Consider the following 15,687-nt stretch of genomic DNA (forward strand, 5'->3'; position numbering starts at 1 on the left):
GCTTTTCACTTCTCTTCTTTTCACAGCTATTTGTAAGGCCTCCTCAGACAGCCATTTTGCCTTTTTGCATTTCTTTTCCATGGGAATGGTCTTGATACCTGTCTTCTGTACAATGTCATGAACCTTCGTCCATAGTTCATTGGGCACTCTGTCTATCAGATCTAGTCCCTTAAATCTATTTCTCACTTCTACTGTATAATCATAAGAGATTGATTTAGGTCATACCTGAATGGTCTAGTGGTTTCCCCTACTTTCTTCAATTTAAGTCTGAATTTGGCAATAAGGAGTTCATGATATGAGCCACAGTCAGCTCCTGGTCTTGTTTTTGCTGACTGTCTAGAGCTTCTCCATCTTTGGCTGCAAAGAATATAATCAATCTGATGCTTAGAAAGCATCACTATGAACAAAGCTAGTGGAGGTAATGGAATTCCAATTGAGCTATTTCAAATCCTGAAAGATGGTGCTGTGAAAGTGCTGCACTCAATATGCCAGCAAATTTGAAAAACTCAGCAGTGGCCACAGGACTGGAAAAGGTCAGTTTTCATTCCAATCCCAAAGAAAGGCAATGCCAAAGAATGCTCAAATTACTGCACAATTGCACTCATCTCTCATGCTAGTAAAGTAATGCTCAAAATTCTCCAAGCCAGGCTTCAGCAATACGTGAACCGTTAACTTCCCGATGTTCAAGCTGGTTTTAAGAAAAGGCAGAGGAACCAGAGATCAAATTGCCAACAACTACTGGATCATGGAAAAGGCAAGAGAGTTCCAGAAAAAACGTCTATTTCTGCTTTATTGACTATGCCAAAGCCTTTGACTGTGTGGATCACAATAAACTGTGGAAAATTCTGAAAGAGATGGGCATACCAGACCACCTGACCTGCCTTTTGAGAAACCTATATGCAGGTTAGGAAGCAACAGTTAGAACTGGATGTGGAACAACAGACTGGTTCCAAATAGGAAAAGGAGTACGTCAAGGCTGTATATTGTCACCCTGCTTATTTTACTTATATGCAGAGTACATCATGAGAAACGCTAGGCTGGAAGAAGCACAAGCTGGAATCAAGATTGCAGGGAGAAATATCAATAACCTCATATGCAGATGACACCACCCTTCTGGCAGAAAGTGAAGAGGAACTAAAAAGCCTCCTGATGAAAGTGAAAGAGGAGAGTGAAAAAGTTGGGTTAAAGCTCAACATTCAGAAAACAAAGATCATGGCATCTGGTCCCATCAGTTCATGGGAAATAGATGGGGAAATAGTGGAAACAGTGTCAGACTTTATTTTTTGGGGCTCCAAAATCACTGCAGATGGTAATTGCAGCTATGAAATTAAAAGATGGTTACTCCTTGGAGGAAAAGTTGTGGCCAACCTAGATAGCATATTCAAAAACAGAGACATTACTTTGACGACTAAGGTCCATCTAGTCAAGGCTATGGTTTTTCCAGTGGTCATGTATGGATGTGAGAGTTGGACTGTGAAGAAGGCTGAGCACTGAAGAATTGATGCTTTTGAACTGTGGTTCTGGAGAAGACTCTTGAGAGTCCCTTGGATTGCAAGGAGATCCAACCATTCCATCCTAAAGGAAATCAGTCCTGAATATTCATTGGAAGGATTGTTGCTGAAGCTGAAACTCCAATACTTTGCCCACCTTATGTGAAGAGTTGACTCATTGGAAAGACTCTGATGTTGGGAGGGATTGGGGATGGAGGAGAAGGGGACAACAGAATGAGATGGCTGGATGGCATCACTGACTCGATGGACATGAGTTTGTGTAAAGTACAGGAGTTGGTGATGGACAGGGAGGCTTGGCGTGTTGCGATTCATGGGGTCACAAACAGTCGGACGCGACTGAGCAACTGAACTGAATAGACATGAAAGATATTGAAGGATACATCTTGAACTTCTAGAGTTGAAAATTGCACACATGAGATAAATATACACTGGATAGAATTAAAACCAGATTAGACATCTCAGAAGAAAAGATTAACAGATAGAAAGATATAGCAATAAACTCTACTCAAAATGAAATGGTGGCCAGCAGGTACGGGGCAGGGGGACACATGTACACCCACGGCTGATTCCTGTCAACGTACAATAAAAACCACCACAATACTGTAATTAGCCTCCAAGTAAAATAAATTAATTAATTAGAAAAACAAAGACAAGAAGAAATACAAAGAAAATGGACTCAATAAGAATAAGCAGAACATCAGAGAACTGTGAGAAAACTTCAAGCCTTTAAATTAAGTGGGAGTTTCCTGGCTAAAGGCTGATGGTGGGAAATATTTCAAGAAATGTTAACCTAATATTTTCCAAATTTGATGAAGTCAATAACTCATAGATCCAAGAAGAACAATGGAATTCAAACAGAAGAAATATAAAGAAAATTGAATTAAGGCACATTAGAATCGCATGGCTCAAAGCCAGTGATACAGAGAAAATCCCAAAAGTAACCAGAGAAAATAGACAGTATGTAGTGAAAAAGATGTATACAACAGATTTCTCATCAGAAATACTGTGAGTGAGAAGACAGTGGACCAACATTATGAAAGTACTGAGGGGAAGGAAAGAGAGACTTTCCTGGTGGTCCAGTGGCAAAGACCTGGGCTTAACTCCTGGTCAGGAAACTAGATCCCACACGCTGCAACTAAGACCTGGTAAAGCCAAATAAAATAAATCAATATATAATTTTTTTTAAGAAGTAAAAGTCATCAATATAAAAGTCTTTACCCAGTGAAAATATAGACAGAATGCAGACTCTTTTGGAAACCAATTTAACAATTGCTTGAAAAGCTAAACAGATACTTATCATATGACCCAGCTATTTCACTCCTAGGTTTGTACCCCTAAAAAAGGAAAACATATGTCTATACAAAGACATGTACATAATATTCATAAGAGCTTTATCTATAATATTAAAAAGCTGGAGAAAACCAAATTGCCACTAAGAGGTGAATGGATGACCAAACTTCACTATATGAATACACTGGAGTTCTATTCAGCAATAAATAACAACAAATTATTAAATTGTTAAACATAGATTTCAAAATAACTTCCTGAGTGAAAAAAGATTGGAAAAAAGTATATAGTAAATTATGCTACTTATAGGAAATTCTAGGAAATGTAAACTAATCTCTGATAACAAAAAGCAGAAATCAGTGATTACCAGATGATAGGAAAGCAAATCTACAGAAAACAGATCAATAAAGATAGGAGAAATTAGGGAGAGATGAAAGGATGATATTACAAAGAAATACATGATAATTTGGAGGGCAATAGATACTTTTATAATTCTCAAGAACATGTGTATACACACACACACACACACACACACGTCAAAACTTACCAAATTGTACACTTTAGTCGTGTGCTTTTATTGTATGTCAGTCATGCAATAAATAGAATTATTTAAAGTGGATGCACAAATCCTGAATAAAAGATTAATTAATTGAATTATTGTTATTAAAAATATATATCACAATCAGTTGAGTTTATCTCAAAGAATGTCAGGATGTTTCAACATCTCAAATATCTGGAAATGTAGTATTAACAAATTAAAAGAGAAAAGTAATATGATTATCTTAGTAGATGTAAAATCTGGTAAAATCCAATACTCACTTATGATTAATAAGCAAATTTTGGTATAATTGAAATAGAGAATCGCCTTAACCTAATAGTATCTGTCAAAAAGCTATGCAAATGTCACATTTAAAAGTGAAATTTTAGGAGCACATCCACTTCCTTTAAATATTGCTCTGGGGATCCTAGCAGCATAAAATGGTAAAAAGTGAATAAGAAAAAGAACTGAAAAGAAATAGGCATAATTGTTTTTATTTTTAGACAATATGCCTATGTTCACAAGAATTAAAGACGCAAGAGACTTTACAATTAGAAATAAAAGGTTATATCAGGTGGGTGGATACCAAAATCAATATAGCAAAATAAGACAATAATAATAAGACAGTACTTTCCCTATAGACACATTATAGTTAATTGAAAAGCACAAAAAAAAAGGAAACAATTCACAATCATAAAAATGTACCCAAGGGACCTTTTTAACTAAAAAAAGTAGATGTTTATGGATAAAATGAAAACTATTTTTGTGAAAAAGTAGAGAGTTTTACTCTGTGGTTTGAAAGACTCAATGTTAAATCTAAAGATTCAGTGCAATTTCAAAAACTCCAATGGAATATTTTGTCAAATTTGGTAAGCCATTTCTAAAATGTATATGTTAGAACCAAGAATAGCCAGGGAAGAAGATGATAGTATTTTCCCTATGGATGATAAAACATTATAAATCTATCCTAATCCAGACAGAAAGATAGTAGCACTGAGAGATATTAATAGGCAAATGGAGTGGCATAAAGAGCTCAGGCACTGATATTCACACATACAGAAACTTGATACATAACACTGGAGGTATTACGAGTCAGTGTGACAATTTAATAATTAACGCGAGGATATTTGATTATCATATAGGGAAAAATAGATTCCCTACCTTGCCCCAGCCACAAAAATAAATTCCAAGTGTATTAAAGATGTAAATTTTTTAAAAGTAAAACACCACCATTTTCAAAAGAAAATATGTAAAAATATATTATGACTTTGGGGTCAAGAAATGTTTTAAAATAATATTCCAAAAACTCAAACCATAAAGGGATAGAAATACCTCAAAATCGAAAACTTCTATGCACTGAAAAGCACTCTAAGTGAAAAAGACAAGCTGTATCTTAAGCTTGGAGAGGAATACTCAGTATCAAAAAAAATGAGTATCTACAGGAATTTATGGAGAAGGCAATGGCACCCCACTCCAGCACTCTTGCCTGGAAAATCCCATGGATGGAGGAGCCTGGTAGGCTGCAGTCCATGGGGTCACTAAGAGTCAGATACGACTGAGCGACTTCACTTTCTCTTTTCACTTTCATGCATTAGAGAAGGAAATGGCAACCCACTCCAGTGTTCTTGCCTGGGGAATCCCAGGGACGGGGGAGCCTGGTGGGCTGCTGTCTATGGGGTCACATAGAGTCGGACACGACTGAAGCGACTTAGCAGCACAGGAATTTATAAAAAAGAAAAAACCGAGGTCCATTAAGCAGTCAAAAACTGTTCAGTTAGTTATCAGGGAATAAGAACTGAACCAATGAGATGTCTTTTTTTTACACATTTCACACTGGCAAGAATATAGTGAAAAGGGCATTGCTATCTGTTGCTGGAAGGAGGGTAAACTGGTCCAAACACTGTACCCATTGATTATTTGGGGCAGAATTTTCACAATATGAAAATTGAAAACTTGTATACTCTGTGATCTTCCAATTCACAGCAATCTGTCATCTACTGATAGGAGAAATTTATATCCTTACACAAGACGAAACCCAGAGAATGTTTATGGCAGTGTTATCGGCAAATGCACAAAATAGAAAGCAATTTAAATGTCCATCAGTAATGAAGTATTCTCATACAGTGTAGTATCATAAAGCAATTAAACTGAGTCAAAGGCATATAAAAACACAAGACCTAAGGCTGAGTATAAATATATTGCTGAATGATATATTATGTAAAGTTCAAGAATACAAACAAGCAATATATGGCTTATGAGTAAAATTGTGGGAAAATCACATAAACTTTGAAAGAATGATAAACACTAAATTCATGATTATGTCTGGGAAGGGAAGGGGAGACAGCAGAATTGGGGAGCACAGACAGAGACCTTCAGCTATATCCGCAATACTTCTTTAAAACATTTTAGAACACATGTGAAAAAATGTTGACATCTGATGAAGCTGGGCTGTGGAATACATGGGTGTTCTCTGTTATTCTGCCTGCCCCAGTGGAGTAGCACTGTTCAGTGGAGATATAAAGCAAGCCATATGTGCGATTATAATTTTATTAATAGCCACGCTTACAACTTTAAAAGAAACAGATAAAGACAATTCTAATAATATATTTTACTTAATACATCTGAAACTTTGTCATTTCAACATGCACACCATATACAAATATATTAATCATGTAGTTTACACTCATTTTTTGTACCAAGCTTTGTAATTCAGAGTGTATAGTACCTTTATAGCACCCCTTAGTTCATACCAGCCACATGTCAAGTATTCAGTAACGCCATGTGGCCAGTGCCTGCCGTTTCTAGAGGGCAGTGCATTTCTAGAGGGTGTAGTACAATGAAGAGTAATTCAAAAAACAGGCAAGTTAAGTGGTAAAATCAAGGGGAACAAACAGTGTGCTTTTAAATAACTGGGTAGCAATACTGGGGTGGACATATTTTAGGTTTAGTAAATGAATTTTGAGGAAGTATCTTTTGAGCTGAGACCTAAGGATGAGAAGGAGCCAGCCGCAAAATAATAAAAGGGAAGTAAGCTTTACTGAAATTCTACTAAACTTTTATAATATGGCAGGCAACAATGTTCTTAAAGAATCACTCGGAAAGAGGTGAAAGAGGACCTCTAATGCTAATAAATCAATAACAGAAACACAGGCATCATTAAAATAAACTAGTATTTTGGTTCTTCTTAAACCATATCAGTTAAGCATCAGACTCTCCTCTGAATAAACATTCTCCTCTGGATATAAATGAAGCTTTACATAATATGACATAAATGCCTCCAACGAGCTTAGACAGGAGAAGGCAATGGCACCCCACTCCAGTACTCTTGTCTGGAAAATCCCATGGGTGGAGGAGCCTGATAGGCTACAGTCCATGGAGTCGCTAAGAGTCGGACACAACTGAGCGCCTTCACTTTCACTTTTCGCTTTCATGCATTGGAGAAGGAAATGGCAGCCCACTCCAGTGTTCTTGCCTGGAGAATCCCAGGGACGGGGGAGCCTGGCAGGCTGCTGTCTATGGGGTCGCACAGAGTTGGACACAACTGAAGCGACTTACCAGCAGCAGCAGCAGCTTAGACAACTCACCTTTGGACCTTGTACTCCGAGTCCCACTGGTCCTCTAGGGCCTGTAGGGCCCATCTGGCCAACTTCTCCCTAGTGAGGAAAGAGTATTTGAAGAGTATTTGACTCTAGCACCAAAATAAAAATAACATATACCTACCTTTGATCTCCTAAGAGCAAAACATATCAGCAAAATAAGATAAAACTGAGTTTCACATGCTCCATTCACATATGTGTGTCTATGCATTTATCTATTCAAATATAGATATATTTCAGGCAAATCTATGTATATATGGGCTGATTTAAAAGAAAGGCTGTGTGTAATACTCAGAATTGACTTTGAGTCCCCAAGAAGGGCACGTGGAAAAGATCAGCAGTTACAATCCACAGCAACTATAATTGACACATGAGACACCAAGATTACAGCTGATCCAAAGCAGTATCGTAACCAGAGAGAACAACCTGAGCTTTCACCATTGAGCTCAAAGCAGAAATTTCAAGGACAGTAACTGTATTCTATTGAGCTACTTCTCACAGGCGACTCTCAAAGGAATCTACTGAAAGGAAGGTACTCTCAGAGAAGTGAAGTGAAAGTCGCTCAGTCGTGTCCGACTGTTGGCGACTCCATGGACTATACAGTCCATGGGTTCTCCAGGCCAGAATACTGGAGTGGGTAGCCTTTCCCTTCTCCAGGGGATCTTCCCAACCCAGGGATTGAACTCGGGTCTGCATTGCAGGCAGATTCTTTACCAGCTGAGCCACAGGGAAGCCACAAGGGAAACACTCAGTTTATTTAATAATGCTTAGTGATTCTTTGGAGCAACATTGAGGACAGCTGGTTAAACAGTGTCATGCTTCTCCCCAAAGGATAAATAAGGATAAATAATTTATCTTCTAAATTAGAACATAAATTACCTCCAAGTTCATAGAAAACTTTTATTGGCTAGGTTATTTCCGACTCTGTATCTTTAAACATTTTGGCTGTTGGACCTACTGTGGGATCATTGGTGAAAATAAAAACTAGCCAACCCACAGTAACCTCTACTGATATTACTGCTTGAGTTGCTCGAATAGGGTCTCACAAGTAAAAGTAATAAAAACAATAAATTAAGATGTGTAAGTATAATCTGCCTCCTTGGTAGCCACCGGTTCCACATTTGTGGATTTGAAAGAGTCCCCATAAAATTAAGTCCCTCTGCTGAGTTTGTGATTAACCTCTCCATTCAAAACTTTATTATTCCCTTTCTTGTCTGCCCTGTTCCCATTAGGATTAAGAAGTATCTAAGAAAAGGGGGGATTGAAACTGAGCAGGACCCTGTGGACCCCGCCTGGGTTCAAAAGCTCCTCCATTTCCCCTACTTCTTGTTTGTAGATAAAGACTTGAGTCTCCTGGGCCGGAGTTCCAAAGAGTAGCCACAGGCAGTTACTAATTAGGGAAGTGAAGGAATGCAGAAACAAAGCAAAACCAGTGAAACAAGAAAAGTAGGGACGAAAGTTCAGTGACAAAGCAGTTCCTTCTCTTTAGGAACTTTAGGTCTTAGGGACCTACATAACAAGCTGATGGATATCTCTGAGTTGTTCTTTAAGAACTAAGATCCCCCTCCACCGCCTGCCTCTTGTTTGTAGAAGCTTAGCATCTCTGACTCCATATTGTACTTATCCGTTCTGCTGCTTTAACTGCTGAGTCATGAGCCTCTGCTTAGGTCTGCATATAGACTTGTTAATCACTAAAGGGGTTCTGCTTGCAGATTACAGGTTATGCAAACTTACCTCACATGAGGAGATAAGAAAGTTTGAACAAAAATAATGATTGTCTTGTCAAGATTTATTGAAACATCAGGACTAGACTCAGGTCAACTGACCAAGAACAAAATGTTATCACAACCCTCCTCGGACCCTCACTGTGGTCGTCCCTCTCTTCTTGATCTTAACCCCTTCCAGCTTCCTCCTTCCCTAGCAATAAAGAAGCTTGAATTCTATCCCAAATTAGGATGGTTCTTTAGAGTATTAGCACACCATCTTCTCAGTTTGTTGGCTTTCTGAAAAAAGTTGGTTTTCCTCTCCCCAACACCATGCATCTCAACTTACTGCCCCTTCATGCAGCAAGTGGTATGAGCTTGGACTCTGCTACAGTTTAACCAACCTTGGTTGGAAAATACTCAGGAAAGAAATTCCAAAAATTTCCAAAAGCAAAACCTGAATTTGCCACGTGCCACCAACTAAATGCTTTGTAACGTTTACAATGTATTTGGTATTAGAAGTTATCTAGAGATGATTTTTAAAATACAGGGAGATAGGACTAAATTGGTGAAGGCAATGGCACCCCACTCCAGTACTCTTGCCTGGAGAATCCCATGGACGGAGGAGCCTGGTAGGCTGCAGTCCATGGGGTCACTAGGAGTTGGACACGACTGAGTGACTTCACTTTCACTTTTCACTTGCATACATTGGAGAAGGAAATGGCAACCCACTCCAATGTTCTTGCCTGGAGAATCCTGGGGATGGGGGAGCCTGGTGGGCTGCCGTCTCTGGGGTCGCACAGAGTTGGACACGACTGAAACGACTCAGCAGCAGCAGCAGCAGCAGAACTAAATTAAGGAACTAGAGCATCCTAAGATTCTGGTATGGAGAAGGGAGTGGGAATCCTAGCGTCAACCTTCCAGCAGATGCCAAGGGACGGATGCGGAAGCTGCTAAGGGCATAGAGAATGCGCATTACATTTTCTAAACCATCAGGAATATCAGTAGCATTTTGCATTAAATAGAGAGCTCTGATTTTGAAGTTCATCCCCTCTGCTGCCTTCCAAATGCATTGGCCGCTGACCAGAAAACAACAGTTAGAAAATAGATTAAACTCTTCTCTCATTTAGAAAGTTACCTTGGGACCAGGTAAGCCTTGTCCTGGGGGCCCTTGTGGACCAGGTGGGCCAATGGGACCCTGGATTCCCTTTAAAATAAAATTTGAAGAATAATATTAGCAAAATTAAGAAGGAATTTAAACAAGAGAAGTTTCAAATCCTCTAAAGTAAAAGTTCAGTTTGCATCCCATAGTTGATTACTTGTACTCAATTAATACTTATTGAATGGGTGGCCGAGGCTGCTAGTGGAACCATAATGTGCAATTCTACCATTTTTCCATAGTAAGAGTAATTTTAACAGGCCTGCATTTCTGCTTAGAGTAAAAACCACCTTTCCTAATCCCTGTTGCAGCGGGTATTGCTTGGATTCTGTCCATTGGGATGTGAATGAGGGGATTTGTGCGATTTCTGGTTCACGCTAAAGGAAGGGTATATCGCTCCATCCCTGTTCGCCTCCCCCTTGCTGAAGTGAAGACACGGAGCCTGCCTATTCTGGATCAGGTGGATGGGGAAAGCACTTTTGGAATGTCAGACTAACAAGAATGAAGAAGCCAGAATCTCTGAAGACCCTAATGAACAAGGCAACACACCAGCTTGGAGTTTTAAACAGGAGAAATACAGTTTCATCTTATCAACCTGTTTCACCTCTCAGTCACATACAGGCAAACCTGTATCCTAGCTTTACCAAGGGATATCTGTCAGGATGCGAAATTGAGAATTTGACCTAGGCTCTAAGAAGCAAAAGCCTGCAAACACCAAACTGAAGAATGTTCTAATACTTGCCTCTCATTCACACTGTGGGTATAAAAAAGGAGAAGATACGGGATTTACTGAGGTCTTCTCCAGAGAACACAATCTCCTAAAGTGTTTTCTCTGAAGCAAATGGGGAGAAGTTTGCCACGTTATAGAAAGGGAACATCAGTAAAACCACTGGGAGACCTTGATTTTTGTTTTGGGAACACAATGGACCAGTGTCTGACTCATTCTGAAGAAAGCTAAACCATGCTGTGATAAGCCAAGAGAGGGCTGGGCTGGGGTAAGCCTGTGCATCCAGAGTTTGTCAGGGGAAAGGCCGTGCAAGTTTTTTTTCCCTGTGGACCAGATGTACTCTAGATTCCTGGAGTTGGCCTGGAACTGCTTTGATTTCTGTCCAAGAGGACCTGGAAGAATAATGGAACTCCCGCTGAGAGAGTCCATATAGAGTAAGTATATTCCTGGAAAAGCAGAGGCTGTTGGGGAGAAACAGCTGGAGGAAGAGAGTCCTTTGTCAGTGTCCCAGGAGGGGCAGTGCAGGAACCCCACCAGCAAGAATGTCAGCATCAAACATCTGTCAAGACCAGAAGACCCAAAGCCGTTTGACAATAGACCAGCCAAGAAAGAACCTCCATGCCCTTCCCGCCTGCTCCCATCCTCCCATCCTTGATTCAGCCAGGGAGGGATCAGAAGTACATTCTACCCCATGGACCACAAGCTCACACGAAATGAATGAAGATTAAAAGGAAAATTCCTACATTGACTAAATAGTTTGTATTACACAATTAAAAGTGACTTGAAATTTAGAGGTAATCCTATGTATGTTCAGTCACTCAGTCGTGTCTGACTCTTTTGGGACCCCAAGGACTGTAGCCCACCAGGCTCCTCTGTCCATGGGATTTTCCAGGCAAGAATACTGGTTAGTCATTTCCTGCTTCAGGGAATCTTCCCGACCCAGGGGTCAAACCCACAGCTCCTGCCACGTCTCCTTCACTGGAGGCGGATTCTTTTACCCCTGAACCACCATGGAAGCCCCTGGAGGTGATCCTATAACTTACTGTTACCTAAAAGTGATAGGAAAGTCTGTAGCCTGATGGTAATTTTTTTTCTGTGGTAGGAAAAAGAAAAAGCTTTCCCCACTGATAAAAAATTTAAAGGGATGATGAAAGAAAAACTAAGACTTTGTTTTATTTATCCCCCACAGGTCATGATTATGCAAATAATGGTTGCAAATACATGATAATTTTATTACAAATGTGATACTATTTTCTCCAGCTAGATGATACAGCTGCTTGTTCATTTTTAAAGTGCAGATACCATTCCCTTTTTCTCAGGTTGATGAAGATGAAGCATTTTGAACAATTTAAGGAAGCTAAGGTTCAGTATTTCTATTGAACCATTATAAGAAGGGAATCCTTCCTGACTTTTACAACAGTCTACAAGTACCACGTGAGGATCCAAGAAATTAAAAAGATATGCACATATAGGCGTGTACACATGTATATGTGGTTACTTATATTTCACTTTATTTTATAAGATATTTGAAGTAGTCAAGACTCCAGATATTTAATGAATATCTGCAGAGGCCACTTGAGAGAGATTGTAAACATGTTGCTGGAAACAGAAGTTCCCCCAGAAACAGATGAATGGGAAAATTAATGTCTATAAGAGAAATGAGAAGATTTAACAATAGCAGTAACTCAACGGGTAAGCATGTTATAGTAGGGATAAGAAGAAAAATGGGTAACTGCCTGTGCAGAGGTTACATTTAAATAGAATATAAATCCTTTGTATTAAAAGGGTAAACAAGTTTTTTTCTTGTTCAGTTTGCAAATGACATATTGCATTCAATTTCCTACCCAGTAGGAGTCAGCTCCACATGGTCACATACACCTTGAAAGGTTTTTACTCTTGAAAAAAAAAAGAGGGTGAGAAAGCAAAAGAAGTCAAAGAGGTGTGTTGGGTTTTTGTTTTTGTTTTTTTTTTTCTTTTCAAGCTGTAGAACAACTTCCCTGAGAAACAGCATCTGAAAAGGCTTGGCTTTCTTTGAACCTCATTTTCAGCCCCACAATGGTGACTCAGCGCCAGGAACAGCACAAAACCCAGGATTTGACAGCACTGTCACTTCCAAGATCAGGAACTAGCTGAAACTACTTTGCTGAAACTAGCGAAGAAAACTACAAAGCTGGAGAATGCCTGGTGGCATAGTCAAACCATGATCCTTGTGTAGTCCAAAAACAACAGCTCTTAATTATTATCTAAATATTTATACACAGATTTATCTTGGCTTCTCCTGCACCTTAATCCTCCTGATTACTAGGACCGGTACCAAGGGGAAGGAAATAGAAAAAGGAGTAATATCCAACTTGGCTGTTGCTTGAATTAACAACAAAAAATACTGATTAATTAGCATATAATTAAAAATAAACTCAAGAGTTTATGTCAACAATGAGATTCTCAATTATCTGTTTGTTTTATCCTTCTCTCCCTATTCTAGATAAGTGTTAGTTGTTCAGTTGTGTCCAACTCAGCGACCCCATGGACTATAGCCCACCAGGTTCCTCTATCCATGAAATTCTCCAGGCAAGAATACTGGAGTGGGTAGCCATTCTGTTCTCCAGATCTTCCCAATCCAGGGATAAAACCCAGGTCTCCCACATTGCAGGCGGATTCTTTACCGTTTGAGCCACCCATTCTAGATAAAGGAAGTACTATTTGTTCACGAGGCAATGGAATAATTCAAACCATAATCATAAATTTTAAACTCTTTGCCACTTTCTACACAAGAGGACATTCAAAATAAATTTGGATTTGTTGGTCACTTTGATTAAATGAGATTATATAGGTAGACAGTAATGTTAATTCATATTCCTTCAGTTAAACAAAATTGCTTCGCTCTTTGAAAAGTTATGATGAGAAGAATTTGGAAGAAGTTCCAGCCATGAATGTAGAGACAGCCTTACAGATCTTTCCTTTCTTCTGACCAAGAGGGACCAAGAGTCATTTATAAACCTGCTCTGTAGTTTGCTTCTATTCAGGAACGGTGCCCCTTCAGTAAAGTGAGTGCCTCTAATGCTGGTCCTTGTTTAGGTTTTTTTTTTTTTTTTCCTAGATTGCTATGTGACTAGAAAATGGGAAGCACTACTTCCTGGTATCAGAACAGAATGGGATTTCATCAGTCATAAAGATTCAAGGGGAAAAACAAACACAACCCACCAGGTAAATAAAATATTTAGTTTCCTTTGGGAAACTAAAAACTGCAAAACCCTTATCCTGTAAATTAGGCTTTAATGTTAACAGTCACAGCACCAAGAAACACACGATTTATTTTTTAAGTCTGTAAGTTCTCAAAACTAGAATCTTGTGGAACCATCTTATCCCTTCCTACATACCCATTTGGATATACCATTGCAGTTCCACTATCAAATGTACTCATAGCTGTTTGCAGGACTGGCCTTCAGTGAACACCAAGTTTAGGCCAGAATGTTCTGTATGAAAGGGAAAGAGAGAAAGCATCAATTACCTGTTCCCCTTGACTCCCAATTCCAGGGATGCCCATCAGTCCTTGGGGTCCCACAGGTCCCATATCCCCCTGTGTAGAAATAAGTCAGAAATATAACAATACAGCTAACCTCATTCTTTCACACTTTGCTAATCTTGCAATATGATGGATTAAAATCTATCTTTTAAACCATGAAGAAGTTCAACATGGAAAGTTACAAAACACCATTGCTTTTAAATAGTGTGTGGTTCAAATTTGCCAAAACAGCAAATAATGTTTTCACTATTTGGTCAAAAATGGTGTATGTTTGCACCAGCTTATATTCATCAATCATTTTTCCATAGAGAAACCAAAAAATTTTTAATGGTTTTTATAATGACTCAAATACTTCTTGTTAGGATCATAGAAATATGTAAAAACATAATATTCATAGGATGCAAGAAGATCAGTATTTGAGAAGGAAATTAAAGAATAATATTTTTTTAATTTCTAAATACCTTTTTCCTCCAAATCTTAATGAAAATGCATTTTAAAACTTAAGAAATTATCTAAGTTAAGTGCAGCAAAATGAAAGAACTTCACCTTCTTATTCCATGAATAATTTTGAGAAATAAAGTGAGAGTTATCAGTGAGAACAATATCATTCATCCTTTCTCTGTGTATTTCCACAAATATTTGTTGAGTGTTTATTATGTGCCAGGAATTGCTCCAAACATGGGGAAATAGCAGTGACCAAAACAGACAAAACTCTCTTTCCTCATAGATCTTTCATTTTCTTGGGGAACACAGAAGATAATAAACAAGATGGAATAAATAATAGTATGCTGAATGATGATAAGTGCTAAGGAGAAAAATAAATGGAGGAATGGAGAGATAGCTGCAATCTGGGGAAAGGTGATTCAGGATGGTCTCATGGATGAGAGGGATAAACCAAGTAGAAACTTGGAGAAAAAGCATTCCAGGCAAAGCAACCATCCATGCAAGGAAGATTCCTAGAACATTCCAGAAACAGCAGGGAGACAATGTGGCTGGAGCTAGTGAGCATGAGGGAAAGTGCTGGAAGATGTAGTCAGGGATGTGTGTCAGTGGGCTCAGGCAGAGCAATTGATAAGGCCTTTTAGGCCATTGTGAGGGCTTTGCCTGTTCTCTAAGTGAGCTGAGAAGCCACTAGAGGATTTTGAGCGGAGAAGTAAAACATCTGGCTTAGTCTTCAGATGTTCACTCTGCAAGCCACATTAAGAACAAATGAAAGAGATGTTCGTATGAGCAATGATTGTGGCCTGGACCAGGCTGTTGAGTGAAGGTGGTGGGGAGTGCTCAATCCTAGATAGATTTTGCAAGTAAAGCCATCAGGATTTGCTACAGATTGAGGATATCTTTGAGGTTTGTGGGAAAACAACAGTTCAGTTCAGTCACTCAGTCATGTCTGACTCTGTGACCCCATGAACTGCCGCACGCCAGGCCTCCCTGTCCATCACCAAATCCCAGAGTTCACCCAAACTCATGTCCATTGAGTCAGTGATGCCATCTAACCATCTCATCCTCTGTCGTCCCCTTCTCCTCCTGCCTTCAATCTTTCCCAACATCAGGGTCTCTTCAAATGAGTCAGCTCTTCCCTTGAGGTGGCCAGAGTATTGGGTTTTCACCTTTAGCATCATTCCTTCCAATGAACACCCAGG

The 15,687-nt window shown here is 39.1% G+C and overlaps 1 protein-coding gene across 2 annotated transcripts in view; it reads right to left on the minus strand.

The window, feature by feature from the left end:
• The window catches only part of COL28A1 (collagen type XXVIII alpha 1 chain), a 182,395-nt gene that overhangs the window by 105,682 nt on the left and 61,026 nt on the right, over positions 1 to 15,687 (minus strand). For both annotated transcript variants that reach the window (XM_042248398.2, XM_027968477.3), the window contains exons 16-18: positions 14,030 to 14,098; positions 9,774 to 9,842; positions 6,921 to 6,989 (exon numbers count right to left, since the gene is read on the minus strand). In XM_042248398.2, the coding sequence (XP_042104332.1) occupies positions 6,921 to 6,989; positions 9,774 to 9,842; positions 14,030 to 14,098 (207 nt within the window). The remainder of the gene's footprint in view (positions 1 to 6,920; positions 6,990 to 9,773; positions 9,843 to 14,029; positions 14,099 to 15,687) is intronic.

Source organism: Ovis aries, chromosome 4, assembly GCF_016772045.2.
Source record: "Ovis aries strain OAR_USU_Benz2616 breed Rambouillet chromosome 4, ARS-UI_Ramb_v3.0, whole genome shotgun sequence".
Classification (NCBI taxonomy): domain Eukaryota; kingdom Metazoa; phylum Chordata; class Mammalia; order Artiodactyla; family Bovidae; genus Ovis; species Ovis aries.